The sequence below is a fragment of the Hyperolius riggenbachi genome, chromosome 12 (assembly GCF_040937935.1).
Source record: "Hyperolius riggenbachi isolate aHypRig1 chromosome 12, aHypRig1.pri, whole genome shotgun sequence".
NCBI classification, from domain to species: Eukaryota; Metazoa; Chordata; class Amphibia; order Anura; family Hyperoliidae; genus Hyperolius; species Hyperolius riggenbachi.
In genome coordinates this window covers 22220861-22239556 of record NC_090657.1, presented here as the reverse complement: position 1 = coordinate 22239556, position 18696 = coordinate 22220861, and the positions used below count along the sequence as shown (strand labels likewise).

Sequence of the window (18696 nt, the reverse complement as noted above, 5' to 3'; positions counted from 1 at the left end):
TGCTTGGCACTGTGCATACCCATGTCTATCTCATCATGTCACTTCGAGTATCCTTTAACCTCCTTAGCGGTAACCCCGTGCTGGACACGGGGTAAGCCGCCGCGGAGGATATCTCAGCCCCTGGTGGGGCGATTTTCATTCTGTAAAGTGCTGTATGTGCAGCTAGCAGTTTGCTAGCCACTCGTACAGCTTGATCGGCACCAACGCACGGCGATCGGGCGCATGCAGCGGCAGAAGAGGGGCCCCCGCCAGAGCCCTGCGCAACCTGGACCAATCACTCCCGGGCAGCGCAAAGGGCTGGATCGTGTGCGTCAGGACGTCTGCTGACGTCCATGACGTCATTCCGATCGTAGCCATGGCGACAGGAGAAGCCAAACAGGAGATCGCGTTCTATACGCAATCTCCTGTTTGCTGTTGTTGGCGGCGATCGGACTAAAGGGACACATGCGCCCTCTAGTGGTGTTTCATGTAGCTACCACTCAGGTAGCTACATAAAACAAAAAATTACAAAAAAAAGTGCACAAAAGAATTACCAAATGTTTATATGAAGGGTGTCTTTCTGGTTGTGGATGTTGACAGCCATGATCTGACATGTTTAACCACTTTACCCCCGCCCGTACGGATTTTTCCGTCCCTTTTTCCATCCTTTAACCCCCAGGGACGGAGAAATCCGTACTTTGCGCACTCCCGCCGCTGCCCGCGCTTCCGCTTGTAAACACGCCGCCTGCCGCTAGTAAACACGCCGCCGCCCGCTCGCCCAGAGATCAACGAACGGGAAAATCCATTCCCGTTCGTTGATCTAAGCCCCGCAATGATCCGCTGCCGCTCGGCTGAGCAGTGCGATCATTGTGAGCAATAACAAACTCCCAGCCTCTTTCTACTTCCTGCAAGCGTCCTTCCGGACGCTTGCAGGTCGCATGAAACAAAAAGTTACCATTGCCATCTTGTGGCCAAATGGTAAAACTACACCCTAAGCATTTTTTACACACAAACTAGTTTTACACAAAAAATTAACTCCTTATAGGCCTGAACGATTTATCGTTTTTGTATCGAAATCGCGATCACGGAAGTGACGATTCCGTGATCGCCAAAGTGTCGATTTTTGCCGATATTTGCTGTACTGCGCCCTCTTGCTGTACAGTAGCAGCAGCGCGGCATGTACAAATGTCTGTGTACAAAAAGCGGCGGCTCTCACTCCCCGCGGCAGCTCAGTCAGTATCTCTATACTTCTTCCTAGTTAGTGCCACCTTCTCCTACTCCTCCCCGTCATCAGCAGACCCAGTGGCAGGCTTTTGCTCTCTGTCACTCCTCCTAGCTTCATCGTCAGCTGCACGGGCGGCAGACTCCGCCCACAGTCTCTCGCTCCTTCTTCTGTGAAGCTGATAGGCACTAAAACTAATAGCCACTCATTTGCTCCACTGATTGTTTAAAGGTGTGCAGACCACAGCAAGACAAAAGCTATTGTCTGGTCTGACTTTTCCTCCGCAATACAAAGCAGCTCAGCATGTAGCAGAGAAGGAATTCCCTCCCTCCTCCCCCCCTTTCAGAAGTTGTCAGGAAGCACAGGAGAGGGCACCTGGATCTATCTGCACAGCATGGGGGAGATGGAGCTGTGTAGGCAAGACTGAAGTGCTTGACTGTTTGTGTCTTTCAGTCAGTGTGTGTGGATAAGTATGTGTGTGTGCATTTCAATGTGTGCTGCAGGATGTGTGTGTATCAGTGAGTGGATAAGTGTGTGTGTGTGTGTGTACTGCAGGATGTGTGTAACTATCAGTGAGTGCTGCAAGATGACGTGTGTGTGTGTATTAGTGAGTGTGGATAACTGTGTATCAGTGAGTACTGCAAGATAAAGTGTGTGTATCAGTGTGTGTTCTGAGATGGAGAATTAAGTGTGTGCATGTGTATCAGCGTAACACCCATCCCACCCCCACTGCTTACCTTTACCATACCTACCCCATTCCTAATATTAAGTGTCCCCACCGCCTCTGTGACATGACTCATACCCCCCCATAATAAGTGCCGCAAGGGGAAACAAGGGATAGGCGACATGATAATCTCCCCGCCGCCCCTCGTTGACTCTCGCCTTGGTCTGGTTGGTCTAAAGCTTGATTTGAATAAAATCGTGAATCGAATCGAAATCGCAATTTCTGACAGAAATCGTGCAATTCAATCTTTTCCTAAAATCGTTCAGGCCTAACTCCTTACCTCCCACACTCCCCAATTTTAATAAATTTTTTTCCTATTTTCCCATTAAAACACATTTAGAATAAAATAATTCTTGGCATAATGTCCCACCTAAAGAAAGCCTACTTGGTGGCGAAAAAAACAAGATATAGTTCATTTCATTGCGATAAGTAATGATAAAATTATAGACGAATGAATGGAAGGAGCGCTGAAAGGTGAAAATTGCTCTGGTGGTCGGGGTAAAACCCCTCAGTTGGGAAGTGGTTAAAGTGGATCCGAGATGAACTATTTACACATTGCATAATTGTGTTCCTTTCCTATTGTTTATAGGGCATTCCTCAAGCCAAATACTTTTTTGTTTTAATGCTCTAATTCCCTATAAACTAAACAAGCCACGCCCACAACTTTTCAGAGAGCCAAGGCACCAAGACAGTAGCAAGGGTTCATGGGAGCTCAGTCTAGGCAGGAGGAGAGGGAGGTATTACTAGCCAGATATTTCAGAGGCAGAGGGGTGGAGGGGGATTAGCATTTTTTTTTTTTTTTTTTTTTTTTTTTTTGCTCAAGATGCAGATAAGCCTGCCTCTGTAATGTTTACAAACAACATGGCTGCTGTCATTGTATCACAGAAAAAAATAATTATATTCTATTAAAGCTGTTTGCAGCTAGATTTGCTGTGTAAACTATCTAAACTTTAGATAAGATATGTAGACAAGTTACTTGTTATAGTTAGTTTTGCATCTCGGATCCGCTTTAAAGGGAACCTTAAAGAGAGACTGAAGCGAGAATAAATCTCGCTTCAGACCTCATATATAGCAGGGGCACGTGTGCCCCTGCTAAAACGCCGCTATAGCGCGGCTTAACGGGGGTCCCTTAACCCCCAAATCCTCCTCCGTAATGCGGGGGAGCGATTCCTGGTTGGGGCAGGGCTAACCGCCGCAGCCCTGCCCCACGCGCGTCTGTCAGCGCGTATCTCCGCCTCTCCCCCGCCCCTCTGTCTTCCTTCACTGAGAGGGGCGGGGGAGAGGCGGCGATGCGCGGCTGATAGATGCGACTGGAGGCAGGGCTGCAGCCGTTAGCCCTGCCTCCAGGAGCGACCAAACCTGCGACCAAGTGTTGCAGTGGGGGGTTTGGGGGTGAAGGGACCCCCGTTTAGCGGCGCTATTGCGGCGGTTTAGCAGGGGCACACGTGCCCCTGCTAACTATGAGCTCTGAAGCGAGATTTATTCTCGCTTCAGAGTCTCTTTAACCGTGGGCCCAAAAAAAATTTCACTTGGGGCTTTCCCAAGCCTCCTGCAGCCGTCCTGTGCCTGTGCGCCGGTCCTTCGATGCCCTCCAGTCTCCCTCCGCGGCTAAGTTTCGTTTTCGGCTGACTGCCAGTCGTCGTCCGGCAAAGCGTCCTTCTTCCGCATTCCCCGTCGTAAAGCGCGTCCTGCATGACGCGTCTTGCGTCATGCGGACGTGCTTTACGACGGGGAATGTGGAAAAAGAGGACGCTTTGCCAGAGGACGACTGGCAGTCGGCCAAAAACAAAACTTAGCCGCGGAGGGAGACTGGAGGGCACCGAAGGACCGGCGCGGGCACAGGACGGCTGCAGGAGGCTTGGGAAAGCCCCAGGTAAGTGGAATTTTTTTTTTTTGGGCCCACAGTTAAGGTTCCCTTTAAGGGAACCTGAAGTAAGAGGTATATGGCGGCTGCCATATTTATTTCCTTTTATACCATACCAGTTACTGAGCAGTCCTGCTGATCCTTTGTCTCTAATACATTTAGCCATAGGCCCTGAACAAGCATGCAGACTGAATGTTTCTGACAAGATTAGCCACATGCTTGTTTCAGCTGTGTGATTCAGACTCTACCGATGCTAGGATGATCAGCAGGATAGCCAGGCAACTTGTGTTGTTTAAAAGGAAATAAATATGGCAACCTACATATAACTCTCATTACAGGAGCCCTTTAAAGCGGGATTGTCACCATAAAAATCAAATTTCAACATAAACTGGTCTGAGTGTATTAAGTGATAAAGATGCTAATCCTGCATTCAAACGTTCAAAACGTTTTCTGCTGTTATGGTTTGGAGTTATCAAATACCTTAGGAGCACTGGCCCTTTAATAGCCATTGCCATTCAGTTGCATGCTGGGGTTTCTTTTTATCTATAATCCCTCTTCTTCCCTCTTTTTCCTTGCCTAGCTGAAACATGATCCTCTGCTCACTTGTTTACAAGCAAAGCTGAGGTGAGTCAGCGATTGGAGGAGAATAGAAAAAAAAAAAGTTAAGGGGAAAAAAGACATCCGTGTTTAGCCTCAAACTGTGGGCAAGAGACATGGTTCCCACCAGGAACGGAATTCTCTTCACTTACTATGTAAAGTTCACTGAAATCAAAACGTACAATACATGCATTATTATGTAAGTAGATCAAGTATTCTATATGTGTTCTATTTTTCCCCCTGGCATAGTATGGCTAATCCTCCTGCTTTAAGACTTTCCTCTATATGGAACTCTGGGTTTGGGATGAAGTTCCACTTTTCTGGAAAATAACCTGTCAGTGTTACCTTGAGCAGTCATTGAGATTCTACTTTCCATGCTGAAGCTGCTATATACTTGTACTGCATATAGAGTCTAGAGGTGATCTGCCCCTCCTGTCATATCTTGTGTTCTCTGAACAAAGAACAATTCCCCCGCTGCTGCTGCTGGGACTCTAGCGATGGTTTTCTCTGCATTTACAGAAACCATGGTATAGTATGTGTGAGTGTTTCTCATTAACTTCCTGCCTCATGTGCTCAGCTAACTCCATGTCAGTGTGCCTGGCTGGGGCAGATTCTCCTTACCAATCATCTTTATCTTCCAGCACCATGTGGTAGAGATAAACATTATATGTTCCACACTTTACATTCTATCCAGTGTAGCTGTAAACTGTGAAATAGCTTCAGGTGGTGCTCTGAGGAAGCAGTATGCAGATAAGTCTACTTAAAAACAACTTGAGCTACAAAAGTTGTTCTAGTGCAACAGATACTTTGCTGTTTTAGTTACTAAGTGTTCTTGTTGTGTTACTGTATTGTCTAAACTATTTATAGTTGAAAACAACCAACAAACATTGCTTATACTGTGTGTCCGAAAGGAAAGAATGTATCCACATGTTCCAGCAGGCACAACACCTGTAACTGGACTGGTCTGTAAAATAGGGTACGTTTCCATTGGTGCGGTGCGATTCCAGTGCGGAAAACGCATGTGCGATTTTGGATGCGGTTTTCTATGCGATTTCGCATGCGTTTTGTGGCCAAGCGGTTTTAACCATGTCAATGCTGGTGTGCTTTTTACATTGTTTTTACACAAAAACTCATGACAAAAACGCATGCGGTTTTCCTGTTTTAATTACAGTGTATGCGATTCGCGTATGAATTCTGATGGCTCTGCCGTGCAGATTTTTTTCTGCACAGAAAAACTCTAAGAAATCCTGACAAGTGGAAACCGTCCCATCTACTTGTATTGGTTATGCGAATCTGCATGGAGAAAACGCATGCAGATTCGCTCTAGTGGAAACGGGCCCTGAGTGGAGGACGAGCCTGTATTTGCAGTATTTTAACCACCTCTTGAGATACAGGCACATTAACTTCAAAATTTACATTGCTTATTGGTCACTTATTGTATACGGTACAATCTTGTTATAATAAACAGACCTAGTATACCTCTGGCTATATATAGTAAAGTCTGTCCCCAGGTAATGACTTGTGCCTCACACACACACACACACACACACACACCACACACCACACACCACACACCACACACCACACACCACACACCACACACCACACACCACACACCACACACCACACACACACACACACCACACACCACACACACCACACACCACACACACCACACACCACACACACCACACACAACACACACCACACACCACACACACCACACACCACACACACCACACACCACACACACCACACTACACACATACACACATACACACATACACACATACACACACACACACACACTCCTGATCAATGTTCTCCCCAGAATTTTTTTTCAGCCAGGTGGCATGAAAAAGTACCTGGGTGGGGCGATATGACAGAATGCAGGGCCGGTGCTTCTGTTAGCAACTATGCTTACAGCAAAAGAGGAGGTGAGCTGATGACAGCCGGGTGCTCACCAAAACTAGCCAGGTGGAGCAACCGGCTAACAGAGCCTGGGGAGAACACTGCTGATAGATCTGGTGTAACTAATGCTTTTTTTTTTTTTTTTTGGGCAGAAACCAGCACTTTAAGTTTTGGTGGGGGCAATTTGCATTTAGATTATTGTACACGGTGATGCATATGCATTTTAAAACAAAGAGCTTTATTAGCATAGAAGGTTAGCTTCATCGCAAACATTTTCACTGAACAGTATTTTGGCCCCGGCACAAAATGATCAGGTAGCTTTATTTGATAATGTCCTATCAAGCGCACAGGTGACGGTGTGAATGAAATCAGCTGAACTATAAGGGCAGGCTGATTTCTGTGAAGGAGGTACAGGTGTGCTTGGAATCATGGTAGCCAAGGCTGATTCACACTTGGGCGCTGTTGCTAATGCATCTCTATGGGATCATTCTCACTGCAGCGTTTTTGATTTGCATAAATCACAGCAAACATCATTGCTTTGCATCAAAACGGCCATGCATTTTCTCTCCAATCGCCTAGTCTGACTAAAGCTTATCTCACTGATGACATCTGCTGGGCAGAGATCAGCTTTGCAGTGCATGGAATAGATTACAAATGTCAATAGTTAATTGTGGTTTTGGAACACTAAAGCTGGCCATACACTGGCCCGATTTGCCGCCGTTTCGACAGCAGATTCGATCACTGGGATCGAATCTGCTGCCAATCGTTCGTGCTACACGCCGAATTTCGATCTATTCCGTCCGATCCTGTCGATCGCGCCGTGCGGAAAATAACCGTCGATCGCCCGCGGGTAAAGAGCGCATCACTAGCGGCGTTCGCGTGCCCGACGACCGACGCAATAGAGCTGCAATACATTACCTGCTCCGCCGGCGCGAGTCCCTGGTCTCCGCTCTTCTTCTCCGCTTTGGTCCGCTCTGGTCTCCGGCATGCTTCCCTTCTTCTTGTCCCGGCAGGAAGTTTAAACAGTAGAGGGCGCTCTACTGTTTAAACTTCCCCCAGACAGGAAGAAGGGAAGCATGCCGGAGACCAGACCAGAGCGGAGACCCGGGACTCGCGCCGGCGGATCAGGTAATGTATGCGGAATGGGGGGAAGCGGCAGCAGCACCACCACCACCACCACAGATTGTGAATGGTTTCAGGCTGAAATCGGTTCACAATCTGTTTGCAGTAAAGGTAGCCATACGATCCCTCTCTGATCAGATTCGATCAGATAGGGATCTGTCTGTTGGTCGAATCTGATGGCAAATCGACCAGTGTATGGCTACCTTAAAAGATTGTCATGCAGCTGAGCCAATAAAACGATTACATGCCTAACTAAAATGTTATATTTAGAAGTATAAGGATAGATGGGATTCTTTCTCTTTTAGTTTATTTTTGGTTCAGGATTTCTTTAGTAAGCTGCACTTTCTGATCTGGACATGCCTCATTTGTGGCACCTTTCATATGAGAGGGCCGCTATACTGTGCCATCATATTTTTAGGTGACATAATAGGATATTATGATAGACCTATAATCTTCAGCTCCCCCATAGATTTCCTCCCACACGCACCTAATGGATAATGACTGGTTGTAGAGTTTCCTTTCCTAGGCTGTCCCTTTTTATTTATCTTATTGTTAACAATAGTTTTGAGCTAACAAAAAAGAATGGGCTGGTAAGTGCTCATTACCCAGCAGCACCTGGCTGGTCTGGAGGGCGAGCCTGTCTACCAATTCAGAGGAACTGTACTGAAAACGTAATTCATAAAATTGCTTGATTTATTTATTTTTACAATATTCATTTATGGATTGTCAGTTGCCCATTGTAAAATCTTTCCTCTTTGATTTACTTTCTGAAATGTATCACAGTTGGCCACAGCTTTAGTCCTGTCAGGGGATCTGCACGGAATGTTTACTGATAGTTCTGTGCACAGAGGGAGATATTGCTTGCTTGGTAGTTGGAAACAGACGTTATTTCCATTAATGCAACCATGCTCACAGTCCGGAAATTGTCACGATCATGGTCATGACATCACACTGTGGGAGGGGTTTTTACCACAATATCAGCCATACAGATGGCCCTGATGATCTATTCAAGAAAAGGTCATTCTCATGGGAAAGGCAATATCAGCTTCTATTTGTAATGAGGTTCAGTCCTTGGCTTAAACAGAAGCTAAACTGAGGGGTATGGATGTTTCCTTTTAAACAATACCAGTTGCCTGGCACTCCTGCTGATCTCTTTGGCTGCAGGAGTGGCTGAATCGCACACCTGAAACAAGCATGCAACTAATCCAGTCTGACTTCAGTCAGAGCACCTGATCTGCATGCTTGTTCAGGGGCTGTGGCTACAAGTATTAGAGACACAGGATCAGCAGGGGAGTCAGGCAACTGGTATTATTTTAAAAGGAAAAATCCATATCTTCAGTTTAGGTTCCCTTTAAGTTCCTCTTTAATAAATGGACAGCGAGTACAATTTTACCTGCAGTATCAGAAATGGCAAGGGATGAACCTGATTACACTATCTCTTCTATCCTGCAAAGTGACATCAGTTTTACATAATACAATTTCTTGTTGGCAGGGGTGCCTCTTATAAGACTGTCTCGAGCCCCCTCCTTACCTCTGTGACTAGTGGGCTACATTACCTGGTGGTTACTCTATGCTTTTAGAAGAGGGTTGCAGTACAGGCGGGGTCCCAAGTGCTCTCACTACTTGGGGCCACTACCAATACTTTTATAAGGTCTGCAAGGAAAGCCTGTTAGCAAATTTAAAGCATTCTATTCTTTTGTTTTTAGAGTTTTTTTGTTTTGTTTTGTTTGGGGTTTAGTTGTTTTTCCCAGGTGGTGACAGCACATGGACTCCTCCTCCTCTGGGGTGTGGTTTGCGGTTGGTGGTCCCAGGTGGTGGGAACGTTTGGCACCCTGCCTGTACTGCTCCTGTTAGAATGCTGTTTACAAGAGTGAGTGAACAAAAAAGACAACCCCTATATAACCATATATTATATCAACAAGCACAAGCAAATCGATGCAAGACAAAAATAGGTGGTCTGTAAAGTTTATTGAACCAACTACACATAATTTAAAAACATTTAAAACAAGGCCAGCCATCAACTTAGCCACAGAAGGCCCCAAATAATATATGTAAACAAAGTAGCACCAGTCGTATAATAAAAATTGAGTGTTGTGTATCCTCCAAAAACGGCAATAATATAATTAACTCGCCAGTGTCAAAAATTACAAAAAATTCTTAATAATGAAGGTACACAGGAAAAAAAGGGGGGGAAAAGGACACTGTATTGCAGATTAATGGGAGGACTCACTAACCCAAGTACAGAGAATGGCCTGAGCACTAAGGCCCCGTTCACACTTGCGGTTTTGTCAAAACCGCACCGGATGTCCGGACCGCACCGTATCCGGACCGGACCTGATCCGTACGGTTCCTATCCGGTCCGGATCCGGTCCGTTTGCATCCGGTTTCCGTGCGGTGTGAACACGGTTGCGGTCCGGATCCGGTTTCTTAAGGAGATAACAACCTGTAAATACCTGGGGTCTGGGAGGTCAGCAGAAGGGTCTGGGGTCATTGTTGGAGACAGGTGGACGTGTGGAGACCATCCGTGGATACAGAGACTGCAGTTGGGACCATGGATCCAGGCATTTTTCGTATACCTGGGAATTCTCTGTTCGCCTCCTCGTTATCAGACTTATATCAGACATGTTGCTGCCTAGAGCTCCAGCATGAAATCGCTGCTGCCCCACTCTGTGAACTCCATGTGGTCCCCATCCAAAATGCATAGGAAGTGGGGTAGAACATCCGGTTTTTGTAGCCAGTGTGTTGTGCGCTCTCCGGTTCTCATTACTTTGTATTGGCCGGATGGTGCAGTCCGGCTCCGCCCCGGATACGGCTGCCGGAGGAGCCGGACCAAAAAATAGCGCATGTTGGAACGGACGCCGGAGTCCGGATCCGGTCCGGCTCCGGTCCGGCAGAACGGACGCATGTGAACGGACGCATAGGCTTTCATTGCTATTGCCGTGCGTGCGTGCGTTCCGTCCGTTCTGCAAGCGGTCCGGCTCCGGCACGGCGATTCCGGACGGCCACCGCTAATGTGAACCGGGCCTAAGGATAACTGTAAAACAGCTCAGAAGAGTTGTTAAAGACAGGAGTTAAGCTTAGTGAATTGAGGCCAATCTCTGAAAAGTGCATAGTGCAATTGATAATGAGTGAATATGAATCTAACCTCAATAAGAGGTAGATATTTGTATAGGGAAGGGAGGAAAAAGGGGGGCGGGACACAATTAAAGACAACCTACATAAATATATAACACAAATAAGTGCCCTATATCAACAAGTGAACTGGCTGACATGCCTGATTAGAAATACAATTATAAATAACGTGAAAAAATGCGGAAAGATGGGAGAGATGAGAAAGCCAAGTGAGCATGAATGAAAAATGTCAGCAATGGTGTGAATGAGCATGTGGAAAGTACAGAGACTCAAGAAGGGAAAGAGGATGGCGCTTACCTAAGTAATGACTGTATGGGGCTAGGTGACGGCTGCCAGAGCACTCCTGTGCCCGTCCGACTAGTTCCGCCCAAGCTGCGTAAGGGACTTACTTAATGACCTACTTCAACGACCCCCCCCATACATATATATATTTTCTTGATAGCAACATTTGATTGCTTTACTATGCATGCTTGTTTTTTCTTGTCTTGATTATGTTGTTTACAAGAGTGACTGATATTTTCTGAAATGGAATTAAACTATTTAAGGTCATCCTTTATTCTTTCTTACAGAGCCCACCCAGATTTATCGCTTTCTGAGGACACGAAATCTTATTGCTGTAAGTAAATAAGGCTTGGCTTTTATGCTCTTTACACTGATGTACAGGCAGGATATGGCCAGATCTCCTGGAGTGAGCTCCACATAGACATATATGTACAGTGAAGAGGTGGATACTGTACAACTGTTCTATAAATGCTATAAACACATGTCCATTGGCCAGTCTTCCCTTATGTCCTTTTGTCACACGTTCCATCAATCATAGATGTGTAGTAAGAGTAAATATTTAGTGCAACTGTAATAAAGATCCCTTGCTACTGTTAGAAAATAAACAGCATTATTGCTGGCGAAGATAGTCAAACACTGATATTGCAGCAGTTTTTTTTTTTTTTTGTAGATAAAATTCAAAAGAGAATGACTGGGTAAAGCATGTTTAGGTGTAGTCGGGGTGTTTAGCAGGAGCAGGGCAGTAGCAGAGCAGGAGGGAGATAGGAAGGTGAAGCTGTAATGTTAAGCAGGAGCAGGGCAGCAGCAGAACAGGAGGGAGATATGAAGGTGAAGCTGTAATGTTAAGCTGAGCAGGGCAGCAGCAGAGCAGGAGGGGCTGAGAAGACATGGGAAGGTAGAGCTGTAATGTTAAGCAGGAGCAGGGCAGCAGCAGAGCAGGAGGGGCTGAGAAGACCTAGGAAGGTGGAGCTGTAATGTTAAGCAGGGCAGCAGCAGAGCAGGATGGAGATAGGAAGGTGAAGCTGTAATGTTAAGCAGGAGCATGGCAGCAGCAGGGCAGGAGGGAGATAGGAAGGTGAAGCTGTAATGTTAAGCAGGAGCATGGCAGCAGCAGGGCAGGAGGGAGATAGGAAGGTGAAGCTGTAATGTTAAGCAGGGCAGCAGCAGGGCAGGAGGGATATGGGAAGGTGGAGCTGTAATGTTAAGCAGGAGCAGGGCAGCAGCAGAGCAGGATGGCGATAGGAAGGTGGAGCTGTAATGTTAAGCAGGAGCAGGGCAGCAGCAGAGCAGGAGGGAGATAGGAAGGTGGAGCTGTAATATTAAGCAGGGCAGCAGAGCAGGAGGGAGATAGGAAGGCGGAGCTGTAATGTTAAGCAGGAGCAGGGCAGCAGCAGAGCAGGAAGGGGCTGCGAAGACATGGGGAGGTGGAGCTGTAAGGAGGGCACTGTAATTATCAGAGAGCTCTATAAAACCAGCATGGGGGGGGGGGGGGTTCACTATAATTATGGTCTGTATGGGCAAAACTCTAATAATTGGGTCTCTACAGGGCAGCCTTGTGATAATCCGGGTGATACAGGGCACTCAGTAATATGGGGGGGGGGGGGGGGGCACTTTATGAAAGCGATGTTGATGGTGGCAATATGAAGAACTATAAGGGCAGGGAGCACTGTAATAATGGGGTAATATGGGATGCCCTGCAATGGGGCGCTCAGTAATGATGCAGGCCCTAGAAGGAAATGGGGGGGGGTTGCTACGAGAGCAGGATGGGGAGCTATATAATAATTGCACAGGGAGCTCTATAGGGGAGCTGTGTGATAATGGGGGAAATGAGTGCTGTAATAATGGTGACACAAGTAGGGAGCTCTGATAATGTGGGCAGTCTGGTAGCACTATAAGGGACCAATAGAATAATGGCGGCATTGTAGAGGTGATCTGTAGTGACTAAGGCACTAGGTAGTAACACAACAGTGTGGGCGTGATAATAACCAGGACAAGTATGATGGATGCTGTAATAACTGGGGGACTATGGGTGAGCAATGTGATAATGGGGATAATATGGTTAGTCCTATATTAGAACACTGTAGGGGAGCATTGTGAACCTTCAATTACACTTCAGCACTCTGCTGCAGTCACATGACCACCATTCACTCGCACTTCAGCACTCTACTGCAGTCACATGACCACCATTCACTCGCACTTCAGCACTCTGCTGCAGTCACATGACCACCATTCACTCCCACTTCAGCACTCTGCTGTAGTCACATGACCACCATTCACTCGCACTTCAGCACTCTGCTGCAGTCACATGACCACCATTCACTCGCACTTCAGCACTCTGCTGCAGTCACATGACCACCACCATTCACTCACACTTCAGCACTCTGCTGCAGTCACATGACCACCACCATTCACTCGCACTTCAGCACTCTGCTGCAGTCACATGACCACCACCATTCACTCGCACTTCAGCACTCTGCTGCAGTCACATGACCACCATTCACTCGCACTTCAGCACTCTGCTGCAGTCACATGACCACCATTTACTCGCACTTCAGCACTCTGCTGCAGTCACATGACCACCATTCACTCGCACTTCAGCACTCTACTGCAGTCACATGACCACCATTCACTCGCACTTCAGCACTCTGCTGCAATCACATGACCACCACCATTCACTCACACTTCAGCACTCTGCTGCAATCACAAGACCACCATTCACTCGCACTTCAGCACTCTGCTGCAATCACATGACCACCATTCACTCGCACTTCAGCACTCTGCTGCAATCACACTCTGCTGCAGTCACATGACCACCATTCACTCGCACTTCAGCTCTCTGATTCAGTCACATGACCACCATTCACTCACACTTCAGCACTCTGCTGCAGTCACATGACCACCACCATCATTCACTCACACTTCAGCACTCTGCTGCAGTCACATGACCACCACCATTCACTCGCACTTCAGCACTCTGCTGCAGTCACATGACCACCAACATTCACTCGCACTTCAGCACTCTGCTGCAGTCACATGAACACCACCCTTCACTCACACTTCAGCACTCTGCTGCAGTCACATGACCACCACCCTTCACTCACACTTCAGCACTCTGCTACAGTCACATGACCACCATTCACTCGCACTTCAGCACTCTGCTGCAGTCACATGACCACTACCCTTCACTCACACTTCAGCACTCTGCTGCAGTCACATGACCACCACCCTTCACTCACACTTCAGCACTCTGCTACAGTCACATGACCACCATTCACTCGCACTTCAGCACTCTGCTGCAGTCACATGACCACCACCCTTCACTCACACTTCAGCACTCTGCTGCAGTCACATGACCACCACTCTTCACTCGCACTTCAGCACTCTGCTGCAGTCACATGAACACCACCCTTCACTCACACTTCAACACTCTGCTGCAGTCACATGACCACCACCATTCACTCGCACTTCAGCACTCTGCTGCAGTCACATGACCACCATTCACTCGCACTTCAGCACTCTGCTGCAGTCACATGACCACCATTCACTCACACTTCAGCACTCTGCTGCAGTCACATGACCACCACCATTCACTAAACTTCAGCTCTCTGCTGCAGTCACATGACCACCACCATTCACTTACACTTCAGCACTCTGCTGCAGTCACATGACCACCATTCACTCACACTTCAGCACACTCCATTGGTTTGATAGGATGCAGCAGGGGGCGGCAGATGTTTTCTCGCCAATTAGCAGGCACTATTCAAACATCTAGGTGGGGTTTGATGGTCACAACTGGGCTACAGCCCTAAAACTTTACTACATCAAGCTCTTAAAGGGAATCTGAAGTGAGAGGCATATGGTGACTGACATATTAATATCCTAATACCCATTGCCGGGCTATCATGCTGATCTCTTTGGCTGCAATAGTGTCTGAATCGCACACCTTAAAGTAAACCTGTAATGAAAAAAAAACTGCCCTTGGGGGGTACTTGCCTCAGGAGAGGGAGCCACTGGATCCTAATGAGGCTTCCTCGGCAATCCAGCCCTGGAACAGCACATAGCATTATTTACAATCTGCACTCCTGCACAGACGCAGTACATGCTTGCCCTGAGGGTTCCGGCATAAACAAGCCGAGCCCGATCAGGTCTGCTCTATTATACAGGCATGAGCCATGTGGCTAATCCTGTCAGAGCACCTGATCTGTATGCTTGTTCAGGGTCTATAGCTAAAAGTATCAGAGGATCAGCAGGGTAGCCAGGCAATCTGCATTGTTTAAAAGGAAATAAATGTCAGCCTCCATATCTCACTCCATGTGTGCTTTAACCTCCTGAGCGGTATGCCAGACACTGTCGGGCAAGAAAATTTTGCTGAAAACAGTATGCCCGACGGTGTCAGGCATGCCTCTCAGGAGGTACACTCGCACGCTATGGTTTATGTAAACACGTTAGCTAGCTGTATGTTTGCTAGCACTTGTTAGCCTGCTACAGGAGCACCAGTTAGGGGTGTCTGATTATCGACCCCCATTCCCCCCTCTTCCCCCGCGTAGCGATTCTCTCTCCTCTCCCTCCCTCCCTCTGTAGGCAAAGCAGGCAGGCTGCCGGTGCTGATACTCATTGTGCCTCTCGCCTGCGCAGATCCCTTCACCAGATCCTGCACTCTGGCACCTGAATATTTATTGCACTCTGGCACCTGTATCAATCCTGCACTCTGGCACCTATACTGGCTATCCTGCACTCTGGCACCCATACTAGCTATCCTGCACTCTGGCACCCATACTAGCTATCCTGCACTCTGGCACCTATACTAGCTATCCTGCACTCTGGCACCCATACTGGCTATCCTGCACTCTGGCACCCATACTGGCTATCCTGCACTCTGGCACCCATACTGGCTATCCTGCACTCTGGCACCTATACTAGCTATCCTGCACTCTGGCACCCATACTGGCTATCCTGCACTCTGGCACCCATACTGGCTATCCTGCACTCTGGCACCCATACTAGCTATCCTGCACTCTGGCACCCATACTAGCTATCCTGCGCTCTGGCACCCATACTAGCTATCCTGCGCTCTGGCACCCATACTAGCTATCCTGCACTCTGGCACCCATACTAGCTATCCTGCACTCTGGCACCCATACTAGCTATCCTGCACTCTGGCACCCATACTAGCTATCCTGCACTCTGGCACCCATACTAGCTATCCTGCGCTCTGGCACCCATACTAGCTATCCTGCGCTCTGGCACCCATACTAGCTATCCTGCGCTCTGGCACCCATACTAGCTATCCTGCGCTCTGGCACCCATACTAGCTATCCTGCGCTCTGGCACCCATACTAGCTATCCTGCGCTCTGGCACCCATACTAGCTATCCTGCACTCTGGCACCCATACTAGCTTTCCTGCACTCTGGCACCCATACTGGCTGTCCTGCACTCTGGCACCCATACTGGCTATCCTGCACTCTGGCACCCATACTGGCTATCTTGCACTCTGGCACCCATACTGGCTATCCTGCACTCTGGCACCCATACTGGCTATCCTGCACTCTGGCGCCCATACTGGCTATCCTGCACTCTGGCGCCCATACTGGCTATCCTGCACTCTGGCACCCATACTGGCTATCCTGCACTCTGGCGCCCATACTGGCTATCCTGCACTCTGGCGCCCATACTGGCTATCCTGCACTCTGGCGCCCATACTGGCTATCCTGCACTCTGGCGCCCATACTGGCTATCCTGCACTCTGGCGCCCATACTGGCTATCCTGCACTCTGGCGCCCATACTGGCTATCCTGCACTCTGGCGCCCATACTGGCTATCCTGCACTCTGGCGCCCATACTGGCTATCCTGCACTCTGGCGCCCATACTGGCTATCCTGCACTCTGGCGCCCATACTGGCTATCCTGCACTCTGGCGCCCATACTGGCTAGGACTAGGGAGTAATATTTAGTTTTGATTTTATTTTGTTTTCAAGCTTTTATTATATTCAAAATGTATATTGGACCCTTGCTTGACACATTTTGATAAGTTATAGGAAAAAGTTGTGAAAATTAATTGGATCACTTTTTGCACAGAAATCCAGCAGAAACTGAATGCCAGGGAGGTTAAAGGACAACTGAAGCAAAAGAGATGGGGAGGCTGCCATATTTATTTCCTTTTAAGCTGTACAAGTTGCCTGACTATCCTGCTAATCCTCTACCTCTAAAGGCATGTACACACGCCGTATTGTTACAAACCACGGGTCCGTCAGACCCTCCCCTGGGGCTGTTCTGCCAACAGTAGCATGTGAGTACAGGCTGTCTGCAGACTGATAAGACTCTTGACTGATCTGCCGGCAGCCTGTACTCGTGTGCTACTGTCGGCAGAACAGCCCCGCGGCAGGGTCTGGCGGACCCGTCGTTTGTAACGATACGGCGTGTGTACTTTACTTTAAGTACTTAATACTTTAAGCTATAAACCATGAAGAAGCATGCAGCAGATCAGGTGTTGCTAATCTTGTCAGATCTGACAAGATTAGCTTGCATGCTTGTTTCTGGCATTATTCAGGCACTACTGCATTGTAATAGATTAGCAGGACTGCCATGCAACTGGTATTGTGTAAAAGGAAATTAATATGGCAGCCTTCATATATTTCTCACTTCAGTTGTCCTTTAACCTTCCTGGCGGTATGGACAAGCTCGGCCTGTCTATTGCCGCCGAGGCTGATATCTCTGGCCGATTTACACCAGATAAAGTGCACCACATGCAGCTAGCACTTTGCTAGCTGAGTGTGGTCTTCGATCGCCGCCGTGCAGCGGCGGAAGAGGCCCCCCGCCAGAGCCCTGCGCTGCCTGGACCAAACACTTTCGGGCAGCGCAAAGGGCTGGATCGGAGGCGTCTGACGTCCATGACGTCACCCCGATTGTCGCCCTGGCGACGGGGTAAGCCTAACAAGAAATCCCGCTCTTCCCGGAATTTCTTGTTACTTGTGATCGCCGAAAGCAATCAGAAGGGTGTACCATGTGCGCCCTCTAGTGGGCTTTCATGCTGCTAACTTTCAGTTGGCAGCATGGAAAAAAAAATTACGTGAAACAAACCCTGCCGCCGCCACCCTGGCAATTTAAATAGAACGCCAGGGTGGTTAAGATCAACCCCAGGTTGTAACCGTTGAATGCTATCACTGGTGACCTCAGTATTGGCTTAGCGAATAGTATAGATGCTTCCAGCTGTACACAATGTGATTAACAGTGTCTTGTTCTTGTTTGTAGCCAATATTCCTGCATCGGACGCTCACATATATGACGCACCGCAACTCCCGATCAAATGTCAGAAGGTAATGGTCCTGCTGCTCTCCATGTCTTATGGGATGTTGTCCTCTCCATGTCTATGGTTCACTGTCTTGTTTGAGTAGTGTTACAATGACCACCACCCATCCAGAATTGCAGGCTGACCACGCCCCTGGATTGTGGTAACCATGGTGACAAGAGCCACATCATGCAGTGGAGCCAAACTCAATCCAGGTCTGTCGTACCTCCCCAGTAAATGACAGGCCATGGATAGTGGAGAGGAGACTGCAGCCGCTTACACAGCATTTCCAGTGACCCTTCACAGCTTGCGGCCTGACATTTTTGTGTTTCTGTTTTTATATATATATATATATATATATATATATATATATATATATATATATATATATATATATATATATATATATATATATATATATATATATATATATATATATATATATATATATATATATATATATATATATATATATATATATATAATCCTTACTACTTAAAGGGAAGGTTCAGGGAAACGTTTAAAAAAAATAAAAATCCATATCCACTTACCTGGGGCTTCCTCCAGCCCGTGGCAG

The 18696-nt window shown here is 47.6% G+C and overlaps 1 protein-coding gene across 2 annotated transcripts in view; it reads left to right on the top strand.

Annotated features, from left to right (window-relative positions):
- Nucleotides 1-18696, top strand: part of SUZ12 (SUZ12 polycomb repressive complex 2 subunit) — a 90426-nt gene that overhangs the window by 14472 nt on the left and 57258 nt on the right. For both annotated transcript variants that reach the window (XM_068264412.1, XM_068264413.1), the window contains exons 2-3: nucleotides 11121-11167; nucleotides 18083-18147. In XM_068264412.1, the coding sequence (XP_068120513.1) occupies nucleotides 11121-11167; nucleotides 18083-18147 (112 nt within the window). The remainder of the gene's footprint in view (nucleotides 1-11120; nucleotides 11168-18082; nucleotides 18148-18696) is intronic.